Consider the following 15,162-nt stretch of genomic DNA (forward strand, 5'->3'; position numbering starts at 1 on the left):
TTTTGGTATTTGATTCTGCTAGTTCCAAATTAAGGTGAGGAGGTTTTTTAAATTTTCTTTCCTTCTATTCTCTAAAATAACTTGGGCCTCATTTTCACTTGTTGTTTTGTGGGGTTTATTTTAAACTGATAAGGCAATTTCTTTCAAGAATAGAGATATACTCAGATTTCCTGATCACCCATTTTGTGCCAATTTTCAATTTTTTTGGCTGCAAGCTTTCAATTCATTCTGATTTTTAAAATCTCTTTATCTGAAGCTCTGTCCTATTTTCATTACCTATAATGTTTATATTTTGCCTTTTTCTACTTCTGCTTTTTTCTTGATCAAACTTACCAGAGATTTACATATTAATTTTTCCAAAGCAGCAGCTTTGGGTTGTGTTGATTCTGTGATTTTATTTCATTACTTTCTCTTGACTAAAATATTTTCTTTATTTTCATCTTGTTCTAATTATCACTGAGGAAAGTATGTTAAATTATTCCACTAAAATTGCATATGTGAAATTCTCCTTATATTGTATCTTTCCTTTAAATATTTTAAAGTAATATCACGTGCATATAGGTTCATAATTTGTCATCCTGGCAAATTAGTCTATCTTTATAATGACCTTTTCTGTTTCTACTTAGATTTTCTTTGTCTTACAGCCTATTTTCTGTGACATTAAATACAGCTTCTCCAGTTTTAACTAGTTTCCTGTATGCCTTTACTTTAAACTTTCCTCTGTCCTTAAAATGTAGGTATGTCTTTTAGAAATAGTATAGAGCTGGACAATATGAGAACCTTTATTAATAGCTGGATTTAGGGGCGCCTGGGTGGCTCAGTTGGTTAAGCGTCTAGCTTCAGCTCAGGTCATGATCCCAGGATCCTGGGATGGCGCCCCATGTCCTCGGGTTCCCTGCTCAGTGGAGAGCCTACTTCTTCTCCCTCTGCCTCTGCTCCACCGCCCCCCACCACCACTCATGGCTCATGCACACTCTTTCTCTCCCTTTCTCTCAAATAAAACCCTTACTAAAAAAAAAAAAAAAGAGCTAGATTTACTTTTATTTGCTATGATGCCTAATATTTAGAAGTCTTTCTCTTATTTGTACATTCTATGTACCATACTTCCGGGTTTGTTTCCACAACCCACCCTTCTCAACTCCTATTGTATTGGTCACATTGTTTGTATATCCTCTCCACTCTTCCCCAGCACTGGTTTGGAAGTTACACAATCTATTTCCGTTCTTTTAAGCTGCGAATCTTCACAGCTTTGTAATCATTGGTCAAAGCCTTCTATGGATCTTATTGTTATCAAAGAAGATTAGATGCACTGATCAACTTTAGACCTTAAATCAAGTGTATGTGATAAAACTGAGGACCACTCCAGGCAATGGGTATAGAGCGTTCACCGTATAATTCTTTCAGCATTTTGTGTGTTTGATTTTTTTCATAGTAAAATATTGGGGGGTGATAGACATTGGAGAGGGTATGTGCTATGGTGAGCGCTGTGAATTGTGTAAGACTGTTGAATCACAGACCTGTACCTTTGAAACAAATAATACATTATATGTTAAAAAAAAAAAAAAAAAAGAAATAGAAGAAGAAGAAGATAGCAGGAAGGGAAGAATGAAGGGGGGGAAATTGGAGGGGGAGACAAGCCATGAGAGACTATGGACTCTGAGAAACAAACTGAGGGTTCTAGAGGGGAGGGGGTGGGGGGATGGGTTAGCCTGGCGATGGGTATTAAAGAGGGCACGTTCTGCGTGGAGCACTGGGTGTTATACGCAAACAATGAATCATGGAACACTACATCAAAAACTAATGATGTAATGTATGGTGACTAACATAACATAATAAAATTAAAAAAAAAAAAAAGGAAGGATTTGATCACTTTTTCAAGTGATACACAGTCAGGGAAATGTGACCCCATCATTTTGTTTTAATTAAGAGGAGACGAGTATCCTCAGGAAGTTTTACCTGTACAATACATGCAATAAGGTATACAATTAAATATCTACATAAAATGAAAATGCCTCATTACCTAGACTAGACTTGGTCTAATTAAAAAGTAAATCAAATTCATAAGGAAAAATAATTGCCACTAGGCATAAGAAGCTTCTTTTAATTTGGAATCTGAGTAAGGATACACATACCACCAGAGGCATGAGCCTCATACCATAATCTCAGAAAAAAGGAAACTGACTGAATACGATTGTGTAACCCTGGCTGGCTACCACAGATTAAGACAGGGGGCATTTTTAGTGGGGTATAGGTATGCAGCATTCCACAGGGCCCCCAAACTGCAGAAGACTCTATAAGGGTAATACCAGTGCTCTGATACCGTCTGGAAGCCCCACACAGGTAAGCCATCTGGGGTATCACAGAACAGAGCAAGGCAAACTTCACATGGTTCCTGCAGGAAGGAAGCCAGACTGATTGGGTAGAAATGGGCCCTGAGGAACACTTGGCCATATGACTTATTTGGAGAATACAGAAGCAAGGCAGTGACAGGACATACGTAGAGCCGTTCTCTGCACAGTATATCGTAGGCCAAAGCATCACTTTGGAAAGGCTCCTTCAGATTCATTAAACCCAAGGGTAGAGGGTTTTTGGGTAACAACTCAGTTTAGAACCATCACCATGCTGGCCAAGCACATTTGCTGCCAGGGAAGAAGTTAGATTTTCTTCTTACTCTAGGGCCTATGCTGGTCCCAATTACTTTCCACCAAAGTGAAAGTGGGGTCAAGGGCCAAGTAAACACTTATGTTATCCTCGTCCCTCAATATACTTGGACATAATGCAAGTGATGCCCTACTCAACACGTTTCAGGTTGACATATCCTCCAGAAAAGGGACGTCTGCCCCCAGCTGGCATTCAGCTCAGGTCCCACCACCAAAGCTTCTACAGGTTACACTCTAGGTCACAGCAGGCTATTGGTCATGTCAAGACACTCTGTATATTTGCTGGGGGGGGGGGGGTGTTGGAGGGGGCTCATTCAAATGTTTCATCTGCCCTAAGAGGAAGCAGAAGAAAGAAAAGTGTGGGGGGAGAAACAAGTAAAGGAATGTTACCAGAGGAAGAAAGAGACAAAACTCTTGGAGAAGCTGATCAAAACAGAGGGCAAGATCACTTCAAAGAAAAGCAGCCTATGTGTGGCTGGGCCTGTCCTGTTGTGTATTTCTAGGAAATCCAGCCCTAAGGCTCATGTTCTGTGAGGCCATGATATATCTGTAGGGTTGCTTTCTCTTAAATCTCCAAGAACTGAGCTCTCCCCCAAAACACCCCATCATTTTCTGCAAGTGAACCAAAGACCAGATGTATGCAAAAGCGAAGTATGTAATGTGTACCCCACCCTTTCAGAGCAATGAAGAATTCCTAAGATTGTAATAAGGAACGTGAAGCTCTTTTATGCTCCCTTGTTCTAAAAAGGAGAGTCTTGAGAAGAAATTAAAAATGACAAAATCTGGCCTAATGTGAAGAAGGAATGTTCTAATGGGAAGAGATTTCAGAAGATGGAGGTCCTGAGTTCCTCAACTCCAAAGATACCCCAGGACAGCCTGGACAATGTCTTGGCAGGGTGCAACAAATTCTGTGGTCGCCATGGAATCACCCTCTGCCAGAACTTGGAGCACTAACCATCACAGTCCTTCCAATGTTGAATTCCCAGGCCTTTTTGCTTTCTCCAAGGTCCACCAATTTGGTCATATACTCAACTGAGACAGAGCGAACAACCTCATAACTGATTACAAATAGGATATAGGGTATGTATTTTATGTAGCTGGCTCAAAAATAAACAGTGAAAAGAAGAGGCGAGAAGAGGAAAAAAACCCAAAAGATTACTTACTCTAAGAATCCGGGTTTGTGTTTATGTTCCACATGAGGTCCAAATTGTATCTGGGCTTGAAATCCTCCAAACTCACAAGCTTTCTCGAAGGAGACAGGGTGGGAGCCATTCAGGATATCATCCCGAGCCTGAAACACAAGAGGAAGCGAAAAGCATCAGGAGCTTGGGGGAACCACACATACTCTCCAGGGACACATTCCTGCATCTGAACGCACCCTCTCTGTGGGGCAAAGGGAAAGTGCCAGCCAATGGGGACACACTCAGGACACTGCAGGTCACTGTAGCACAGTAGGATTAAGGCAGAAGGAAAACAAGTCCTCCCCCCAAACTGCCTATAGATAGAAAATATCAGCAGTATCCAGAATATTAAAACTAAAGCTTCAATATCTAGGAAGGTAGAAGTGATCATGAAAAATAAAGAGGCAAAGGGAAATCCTTGTGATTCACAATGTACTTCTTATGTCCCTAAATCATTAAAGCTAACAGAAAAATTACCTAGAGGTAAAATCAACCCAATCCTCATCCCAAGATAAAAGCCAATGTAATATAAGGTGGTGGCATGGGGAGAGAGATGGACAGACAATAATAACTCAATACTACAGCCATGTAAGGGAAATAAGCAAAATGCACAATGCTCGAATGAGGAATGCACGGTGTCTAAAGTCCTTCTCCCAGTTCCTGATCCACCACTTCTGTTGCTATCTATTCTTCTGTCTTTTCTTCCTCCAGTTCAATGACCCCCAGACCACTCTCCTGCAGATACTCTAAGCGATGGCTCTGTGACTTAAACCAACAAGCATTTTCTTAGTGCCTGGCTATCTTCCTTCCTTCTGCCTCCTGGCCCTCCTCCTTCCATGCCATTCTTGTACCCACTAACTCAGGGGTTAGCAAACATTTCCTGTCAAAGGCCAGAGAGTAAACATATTAGACTTTGTGGGTCATGCTGGCTCTGTCGCAACTACTGAACTCTGCCACTGAAACACGAGAAACGCCACGGACAATAAGTAAACAGTTGCATGATATGGAAAGGGTTTACCCAACAAACCCTTTCATTCATGCAAACGAATGAGCTGTGTTCTAATAAAACTTTATTTGCAAACACAGGGGATGCCAGGGCAGCATTTTGCTGACCTCCGCATTATTTCCGAGGGCAGATAAGTACATAAATAGAAGGAGAGGAAAGGGAGGGAGGGAAGGAAAGGATGAAAGAAGAAAGAGCAGGATTTCCTTGAGCTGAAAAAAAGCCTGGGGACCATCTGGTACGAAGCCAACGTCTTACATATTGGGAAACTGCAAACTCTGAGAAGTTAAATGACTTGTCTGAGTTTCAAGAATAGGTTAATGGTGAAGACATAAAAGGTTATGAAGAGACTATCTTTCAGGTAATGAGAAATGTGGATTTTCTTTTTTTTTTTTTTAAAGATTTTATTTATTTATTTGACAGAGAGAGGCATAGCGAGGGAGGGAACACAAGCAGGGGGAGAAGGAGGGGAGAAGCAGGCTTCCCCGCAGAGCAGGGAGCCCGATGTGGGGCTCGATCCCAGGACCCTGGGATCACAACCCGAGCCGAAGGCAGACGCTTAACGACTGAGCCACCCAGGCGCCCCGAGAAATGTGGATTTTCTGACCCACATTCACTTGTATCCTAAGACACCAGCGAAGAGAGCTTTAGTGCAGTGGTGAGCCCGTTAAGTGCCTCAAGGCAGAGATAGAGTACTGGCCAGCAGGTCTCAATCTGGGAGGCCAAAGAAAGGCCCTCCTTTCTTCGTGGAACATCAGTCCGTACCACAACCAAGCACGTGAGGAATCCCTCAACAGTGCCCCCTTGAAACTGTGTGCCAAAAACACCACGGAAGCCCGAGCTGAGCTCCAGCTCACCACAAGCCACAGCCAGGAGCTTCCTGACTTCTCACCACCCTCAGTGAGCATTAAATGCTGTACCTGAACATAAAGCAAGTTCAGCTGCACGGGGTCTCTTGAGTCCACATTCTGATCAGAGTAGAAGAACTTCCGTCTAAGTAGCAACGTTTCGTGTTCATCTACTCCTTGTTCTCTGAATGTTCGGCTGTGATCCAGCCAATTTACTGCAACACAACAAGACAGACGAAAGAACTGTATGTATTCTTCCTCTTGGTTTGAAGGGATTTATCAAAAGAGAAGTGCATTTCTGGAATGCTGATATTCAGTTAGTTACTTATATTAAAACTGTGCTTTTTAACTTTGCAAAATTATGTCACATACACCATCGTGCGCCATATGACCCACCAAAAAACACCTGAGAGAAAATTCCCAGCCATTCCTAAAGTTTGTTAAGGCCCCACAATCAATTTTTAACATGGGGGGAAAGAAAAATTAATGATTTATGCCAAGACAACCACGTTAGCATTTTCCTTTAAGTCAACAGTGGATACTTCAGGTCTCATTGCATGAAATAATTTATAAACTGCGCATAATGAGTTACCTCCACCTGTAAGCAGAAAAGAAGAAGAAAATAGAAGTAATGGGGGGGGCAGTAGGGATAAGGGGTTGGGGGGAAGCAGGACAGGACACTAAGGGATCAGGGATGGTAGAACCCTGCCCATGGCCCAGCCTGGATCTCGTTCAGAATACACTCACCTGTTATCTGGGTGCACAGGAATGGAGCACCCCTCTACACTTTCCACAGCTCTCATTCCCATACTCCTCCCTGGGCTTAACACACACATTGTGAGTAAGTATTACAAGCCTCACTGGATTCTAAGCAACTTCAGCACAGGGAATGTGTGGGAGTGATCTCATCTCCCACGGTACCTGGGAGAGTATCATGCACATTATAAAAATCCTTGGGATTTGTCTACCACTGTCTCACTTGGAAAGAAGTATGTAACTGGAAATCAAACGAGGCAGAAAGAAAAAAAAAAGAATGAAGAAAGGGTCAGAGGAAATGAAAGCCTCACTAAGGATCAATAAACATAATGACCATGATAACATCTTCCCAATGCAGCAGCAAGAACAATGAAAGAGCGAGCCTGGGAAGGTCTATATAACTGTGCATGAAGGGGGATGTTGGGCAACCAGGTGCACATAGCATACTTTGGGGACACATGGGGTGTAGATAAGGGCTTTTCCAAATATTAACTGTGTGGTCACAGAAGAGGACTTTCCTATAATCAGTGTTTTGTAACCTCTAAGGAAATAATGGATCATCAATGGCTTTTAACATCACAAAATAGGAGACAACCAAATACAACTTTCTGACGGAAGTACACAACACCACATTAGGAGTCTTTACTTAAAAAACAGACACATACACATGAATCTGATCAAGTTTCCAGATGTCAGGAATTAAAAGAGACAGAAGTACGTGCTAGAGGACAGCACAGTCAACAAAATCCAGACTGTAGAAAACTCCATACAAATAACAATCTGCTTTCTTCTTCCCAGAAATTCCGAGAGGGGGAAAAAAAAGAGATGGAGGGGAAGTTTGAGACAAAAACAGGTAAGCGTCACTTCATCTAACCTTATTTGGACCCCAGTTTAAACCAATTATTAGCTTTTTTAGAAGACAGTGTGAACATAATTTATATATTTGACATTAAGAGATTACTTTTTTTAGGTGTGAAATAGGACTATAGTCTGTTTTTTCCCTTAGAAGTCTTTTAGTGCCACAGACCAACAGCCAACAGAAAACTCCTGTCCAGGGTCATGTACGTGAAGGGAGGGAAGTGAGGCCTGGCCACACCTGCACCTGGCCCAAGCTCCCTTCCTTTTTTTTTTTTTTTTTTTTAAGATTTTATTTATTTATTTGAGAGAGAGAGACATAGCGAGAGAGGGAACACGAGCAGGGGGAGTGGGAGAGGGAGAAGCAGACTCCCCGCCGAGCAGGGAGCCCGATGCGGGACTGGATCCAGGGACTCCAGGGACTCCAGGATCATGACCTGAGCCGAAGGCAGATGCTTAACCAACTGAGCCCCCCAGGCACCCCCCAAGCTCCCTTCTGACACTCACAGTCATCATCCGTGTGGAGCTTGGCCTTCAGCTTCTCCATCTTCCTCTCGTCTCGCAATAGAGTCCTGTCTTTTTTTAGCGTCCCTGTCCCTTCCTCTTTCTTTTCTTCAATCGTTTCTTGGATTAAAGAGTACTCTTCATAGTTCGTTATTCCTAAAAGTATAAATTAGGTTATAATTATCAGTGATGACACTGCTGTCACTCCTTCCAGCCGGGGGCCTGTGATACTCCGAGGAGTCCTGGTAGCACAGGACAGAAAGAGGCTTTACAAAGGTGAGGGTCAGGAGGCCACCCAGAAGCGCACATCAAATAACTGGCCAAAAACAAGGTTTTTGTTTTTGAGTTAATTAAGCCATGTTTAAAATGTCACATTCAATTCTCCTAATTTTCGAGAAACAAGCACAGAGTAGAGATCATGCAGAACAAGGCAAGACAGGGTCAAACAAGAAGTGGCTGAAGCAACTGGTCTTCCTTTGCGTGGAGAGAAGACTAAGAGAGGCCAGGACACTTTTTCCAAATATTTGAAGGGCTTCATGCAGAAAGGAGATGACTAGAAGCTACAAGAAGAAAAGTTGTATGGCCATCAATTGTACAGTCGTCCCTATCAGTCTTCAAGGAAATACTGGATGTCATTGATGCTTATACACAATCTCAGTCATGGACAAGAAACTGAATTATAGGATTCCAAACGTATTTTCAATTAAAAAATTCCTTTTGGGGGTGCCTGGGTGGCTCAGTCGTCCCTATCAGTCTTCAAGGAAATACTGGATATCATTGATGCTTATACACAATCTCAGTCATGGACAAGAAACTGAATTATAGGATTCCAAACGTATTTTCAATTAAAAAATTCCTTTTGGGGGTGCCTGGGTGGCTCAGTCGGCTAAGCGTCCGACTCTTCAATTTGGCTCACGTCACGATCTCAGGGGCCTGAGATCCAGCCCTGCATCAGGTCAGGCTCTGCACTCAGTGGGGAGTCCGCTTGAGATTCTCTTTCCCTCTGCCCCTCCCCAGCTCATGCTCGCTCTCACGTGCCCATGCAGGCGTGTTCTCTCTCTCTCTAAAGTAAATATATAAATAAAATCTTTTAAAAAAAATTCCTTTGGCTTTTGTGCTTGCTTCGGCAGCACATATACCAAAAAAAAAATTCCTTTGGCTTTTGAAAGAGAAAATCTCTCAATTTCGACTCAGTGAGATGTTCAAGTGTTTCCAATACCAGTTGGCGGGGTTGCATTATCTAGGGAATAGCAACACTGTCTTAGGATTGGACAGAAATCAGTGGCTAGGACACATTCAAGATTGGCAAATCACCAAATGGGGGTGAAACAACAGGTGCGTAATTAACAACAAAACAAAAACTGGAACCTCGGCATGGGAATGCTCACCTATCCTGCTGCAAATAGTAACCAGGAGTTCCCCAACGGTCTTGGAGTCATCCACCATCACTGTTTTCACGGATCCATCCAGCATCCGGATTTTCTGAGGTCTCTGTTTCTTCTTATATTCCAAAATATCCTACAGCAAAACCCCACAGAATTTTCATACAACTTGATAAACCAGGTAATCAACTTGGACACTTTTCTTTAAAAAAATGAATTTTCCCTAGCACACTCTGATTTTCTCCTTCAAAGTTTTCATGAGATTTTTGCCACTAAAACAGAAACCCCAGTGCTAAGTAACTGCTTCCAACAAGCTTTCTTAAAATCTGATGGTGAAATTACCTCCGAACAAGTACTGTTTATAGCTTACAATTCTTGAAAACTAACCTCTGTAAACTTAAAGTAGCTTATGCCTTCCTGAAAGTCTGTGGATGATCTGCTTTGATGAGAACTAGCAGAGGAAAAATCCTACTTACCATTGAAAAAGATAGTAGTGTGCTTCTCCAATTATCTTATGGTTGCAAGCAATTTTTAATATAGATGTCACGAAGGAATATATAATACCCCCCGTAACTCTTTATAGTGGTGGTATGCCACAAAAGTGGTTTTTGCAGTAATGGCAAGATGAAACAGGGGTAGTAGGTTTGGAAGTTACTTTTTTTTTTTTTGCCTGTAGTTTTACACTGGTGTATTTTCTTCTATTAAATTCCAGGAAAGTTAAAGGTAATACTTCACAGTTTACAATAGTATTTAGAGTTATGATTTCCTTTTTTTTTATTTTTTTATTCTTATGTTAATCCCCATACATTACATCATTAATTTTAGATGAAGTGTTCCATGATTCATTGTTTGTGCATAACACCCAGTGCTCCATGCAGAACGTGCCCTCCTTAATACCCATCACCAGGCTAACCCATCCTCCCACCCCCCTCCCCTCTAGAACCCTGTTTGTTTTTCAGAGTCCATCGTCTCTCATGGTTCGTCTACCCCTCCGATTTCCCCCGCTTCATTCTTCCCCTCCCGCTACCTTCTTCTTCTTTTTTTTTTTTCTTAACATATATTGCATTATTTGTTTCAGAGGCACAGATCTGAGATTCAACAGTCTTGCACAATTCACAGCGCTTACCAGAGCACACACCCTCCCCAGTGTCTATCACCCAGTCACCCCATCCCTCCCACCCCACCCCCCATGGAAGTTACTTTTAAATAGACTTTTTTTTTAAAAAAACATTTAACAACAGAATTATGAATGGAAAATTAATTGGTACCACATAATTCACTCTCACTTTAAGGAATACTGACCAATCGGGTATGTGCATTCCATATACTAAAACCCAGTATCTTCAAGGTTAAGCTGAAGACAATATTTAACACTTCTTTACTCATTACCTCTAATTCCAAACACAATCACTTTTTGTTGTCGCTGATTGTTATCAAGCTTGCATCTCATATGGACTTACAAAAACAAAACTGATTTATATTCAATCGCTGACTACCTTTAGGATCTTCTTGTTTTCCCCTCTAATCTACCCTTACTTTTTATCATTGGTCACCAGGATACTTCCTATATCCTTACAGAAAGACACTCTATCTTATCCCCTAGCTACCAAGTGCAACCATGGCATGTGCAAAGAACTGAACACACTAACCCCAAGCTGCTTTAATTACTCTGTGGAGTTTCAAGAATTTGGACTGCCAATATTTCCTCTTACTACCTGACTACCTTACAAAGTCAAAACTAGGAATAAGATGCCCTTGGAGCAAAACAGATTGTTGGGTCTCCCTTTTTCTCTAAGGCATAATAGGATGTTGGCTTCTAGAGAAGGCCCACAGACAAGGTGACAAAACAAAACAAAAACAAACCAAAAATGACATCTACAACATACCCCATTTCGCAACATGTAGTAGTCCAGTGTTCTGCCTGCTTCCAGCCAAATTCCTTTCCTGGGGTCTTCATCCGAGAGAAACAGCCCATAATCAGAAGCTGGGAGATAAAGAGAAGAGAGGATAAAAGACAGAGTGCCACTGAAGCCATCACTGACTTCCAAGCCCTGAGTCTGCTGACCTGGCCGGATGTGGGCATTCTCCTGCATCAGACAGGTTTCGTTTTGACAACACGAGCAAGCCAAGGGGTAAAGCAGAAGAGGTGAAATGAGGCCTGAGCTGCAATGTCAACACCCACAGAGAAGGTTCGTGATTCTTAAAACCAGTAGGCAGCAGCTGTGTCTACATGTTAGGGAAACACCAAAAACAGAACAGCCCAAATTTCTAATTTCTGAATTGGACTTTGTTCCCTATCACTTGCTATATAAAAACCTGGCAGAGAAGCCATGAAGAAGGACAAGAGGGGCCACGGAGAAACTAAGGAAGTGACCACTTAAGCCCAAGGCCACTTAGGCAAAGAGGGGCCCATGGAGCCTTTACACTTTGAATAATCCCTCCATCATCCCAAAACAGCATTACAAAAGGCAAGCAAGAGGGCCCAGGGAGATGAAGCCTGCTCTCCCCCACCCCACTAAATTATGAATATAATTGGAGAATAAAACTCTGTGTTCTCCATAGAAATCCCTTAGTCTGATCAGGAAGTACAAGAGCATGGTGGCAGGAGAAAAGCAGTATCATTTCCTGTCTAAAGATTCTATCTTGGGGCATCCGGCTGGCTTAGTCAATAGAGCATGCAACCCTTGATCTCGGAGTCATGAGTTCCAGCCCCATGTTGGGTGCAGAGATTACTTAAATAAATACGTCTTTAAAGATTATAAATAAATAAATACAATTAAAGACTTCTGTCTTCCTGAATGTGATTCAAGGTAACCTCAGAAACCCAGGTGAGGGTCTGAGCTCCTGTTTCTTAGAAAAACAACTTCAAGATCTAGAAAGGTTTTGATTTTCACCAGAGCCAAACAGCAATCTAAGCCAGAGAAATTTTTTTAAATCTGGGAGAAAAACGGTAGCAGACAAGACACCAGAAATGACTGGATAACCAGAATTTAGAGCAAGGGTAGGAATGTGGGATAACTTTGTTATTCTATATTACCCAAAAATCAAAATAGTGTTTTAAATAATTAATGCTTTTAGACCAAAAGTTTGGCAGTCTTGTGACATCTTTTTGAGAAGATCAATGCCTATCTCTAAGATTCTCATACTTCCCATTTTTAAGTTAAGTTTCAGCCCATTTTCACAATAAAGGCTTATTAATTTGAGAGTAATCCCAATTTCTCAAGTGCCAATCAAACACTAAATAAAGGAAGAAAATGTAGGGAGAAGAGAGAGGGCAATTGAAAATAAAAATTCTATGAATGGCTTTTGTTTAAACTCAGATTAATAGTGGTCAGTGGTTTAAACAAACAGGAAACAAAACATAGATTCATAGATGCTCCCCACCCCCTTAAGGGTTTGATCAAGTTTATAAAGCCCCTTGAAATATAAGGCTTGCCCTGCATCCTGATGGCAGTTCCAGCCTGCTTCAGCCTGCGTGTATGGAAAACAGGGCTCAGGGTATACAAATGTGTAACTGTTGGGAGTAGCTTCATTCGTACTTTATAGGGCAAATGAGATGACATATCAAAAAGTGACCTGTAAACTGTAGAGAGCAATGCTGAGGTATGGAAGGGTCAGGACGATGGGCATCACAATGATGACCCAGTGGCAGCTGTGGCCATTGTCAGCACAAGCCTCACTTTTAAAAGATTTTAAAAATGTTAAAATAAAACAAGAGCATCTAGACTCAGGGTTAACGTTATCACAGAATGGCAAGTAGACTCTCTAGGGAGGAAGGATCTATGGAAGTTCACCAATTTTAGTGTGCAGGATAAGAAGGCATTTCATTTGAAACATACACACACTGGTGCATCTGGGTACCACTCAGACCGTCTGTTTCCTTAGCTACTAAGCAAAGAACATACAAACACATTTCAAGAAGCCAGTGAATAACCGATGGCCTACCTTGGCCAGTTTGTGCCTCCGGGACCCGTTCCCGAATGACTCGACATGCATCGTACACGGCTGTAGATGGTTCAAACTGCATGGTCTTCACCACATTGCAGTGGCGGACACAAATCTTTAAGGACAGGGCCACCATTTTCCTAAATGATTTGAAGATCCTCACTTAGAATGTCTGGAAAACACACAGAAGCAAACGGTGATATTCGTAATAGTCTTGAAAAAACTGCTAGACTTTAAACCAACTTTAATTGAAAGAATAAAATAGCAATTAAAGTGAATGCTTTGGGTAAAAACACAAATTAAAAGATTTTAAAAATGTTAAAATAAAACAAGAGCATCTAGACTCAGGGTTAACATTATCACAGAATGGCAAGTAGACTCTCTAGGGAGGAAGGATCTATGGAAGTTCACCAATTTTATAGTTCACCGTATTTATAGGCATATTTAACTCCTTCTCAATGGTGCTCCCTACTTTGGGTTTCTAACAGGGGATCATCAGTGTGAGAGGCAGAGAGCCTTGGGCACCATAGCCACCTCCTGAAGATGCTTGTTAGCAGCCTCAGTGCCCCAGCTCTCTCCCCACAGCTCCTGGGGACAGGAGGAAGCATGAATGCCCTCCCAGATGCTCCTCAGGGCCAAAGAGTTCCACCTCATCATGTACCAGAAGACAGCATCTGGGCCCAACTCCAACACGAGGATCCTGTGTAAACCCAAGCAAGGCCCTCTGGCTGCTCTCCTTCAGTTTCCCCACAAGAAGCCACAATGGTAACAGCCCTGTATAATTCATAAAAGAACCAAACCCTGAGGGGTTATCAATGGGAGCCCAATGCCCAGTTTTAGAAAGTACACAGGTTTAGGCTAGGTTTTATTTCATAAATGACTTCTTTTTAAAACCTAAGTCCAAACATTTAGTCCATTTCCTTTGAGTTGGTGGCTTATGGCTTATTTTGACGACCTGCTCTCTTCTGTGGCCAGAAACTTAGCCCTCAACCCAGGCCAGCCTCAGTCAAATGCATCTTCCTCAGGCACAAGAGAGAGGACACTTCCCTGCACCTGACACAGACCCAGCTGGCTGTCATCCTGGCAAACAGAACAATGCACTTCAGAATTAGGAGCTATTAGAATCCCAGCACTGTATCAATAACATAAACCACAGGAATTTCAAGTTCTCATCCTTTCTTATCTTTTCTTAGAGAGCCCACAGGTAGTGAACCTGAACCCCAGCTGCCTTGATGCCCCCTTCCCACTTAAGAATGCAAATGCTAAGAAGCAATGAGGTGATCAAGAGGCAGAGAGGGCCACAGGCTGACCAGGCCCAGGGAGTGGGTGCCTGTGGGGCATCACTTCTTCACATGCGTGATTCATTGCCAGCTTCTTAACAACAGGTGACTGGGTCAACTGCATACAGAGGACATTTTTAAACAGATGTTCTGGAGTCCATGGGCAGTGTATACACACAGCTGCATGGAGCAAACATTTAGGCTGTCCAACTATAAAGTCATTTTGACCTCCACTTACAGTCTGAATGAATTGCCTGTGAAAATGTTTCTTGAAAAATGTCAAGATACAGTTCTCAATAAATAACAGCAGTGTTCACTGGGAATCTTCCCCAAATCGAATCAATTTACTACAGCCTAGGCAGTGGCTGGACTGTTGACATGGCAGAAGGGTACAAAATATCCAGGGATTTTCCACCTATAATATCAAGGACTTTTAAGGTGATAGATGAAAGGGTCTACCCAACTCTGTTTTTATAGGCATATTTAACTGACCAACTTTGGGAAAAACTTAAACTCTAGACATCAACTGACAAATTTACTGTAATGTAGAGATCACTGCATGGAATAGTCTATCCCCCTGGGGCTGGTGACAATTATGAGGTTTCCTGAACCACGGAGATTCAGGAGCATGACTAGGGGTAACAGTCTGTGGTAAAGACCATGGAACTCTGTCACAGGTGCCATTTATGGAATGCACCAGAGAGGATGGGATGGTTAATCTCTTCCATTCCCTGGGAATAGGAAGGAT

The 15,162-nt window shown here is 42.1% G+C and overlaps 1 protein-coding gene across 15 annotated transcripts in view; it reads right to left on the reverse strand.

The window, feature by feature from the left end:
- Window positions 1–15,162, reverse strand: part of TLN2 (talin 2) — a 430,586-nt gene that overhangs the window by 183,708 nt on the left and 231,716 nt on the right. For all 15 annotated transcript variants that reach the window (XM_064570358.1, XM_064570361.1, XM_064570366.1 and 12 more), the window contains 6 exons: window positions 13,135–13,306; window positions 11,076–11,173; window positions 9,196–9,325; window positions 7,811–7,963; window positions 5,765–5,907; window positions 3,824–3,951 (listed from right to left, as the gene is read on the reverse strand). In XM_064570358.1, coding sequence (XP_064426428.1) covers window positions 3,824–3,951; window positions 5,765–5,907; window positions 7,811–7,963; window positions 9,196–9,325; window positions 11,076–11,173; window positions 13,135–13,270 — 788 coding nt within the window. In that variant the 5' untranslated portion in view covers window positions 13,271–13,306. The remainder of the gene's footprint in view (window positions 1–3,823; window positions 3,952–5,764; window positions 5,908–7,810; window positions 7,964–9,195; window positions 9,326–11,075; window positions 11,174–13,134; window positions 13,307–15,162) is intronic.

The sequence above is a fragment of the Mirounga angustirostris genome, unplaced genomic scaffold, assembly GCF_029215605.1.
Source record: "Mirounga angustirostris isolate CCGP_5_RB_7025 unplaced genomic scaffold, mMirAng1.0.hap1 SCAF_9, whole genome shotgun sequence".
In the NCBI taxonomy this organism is placed as follows: domain Eukaryota; kingdom Metazoa; phylum Chordata; class Mammalia; order Carnivora; family Phocidae; genus Mirounga; species Mirounga angustirostris.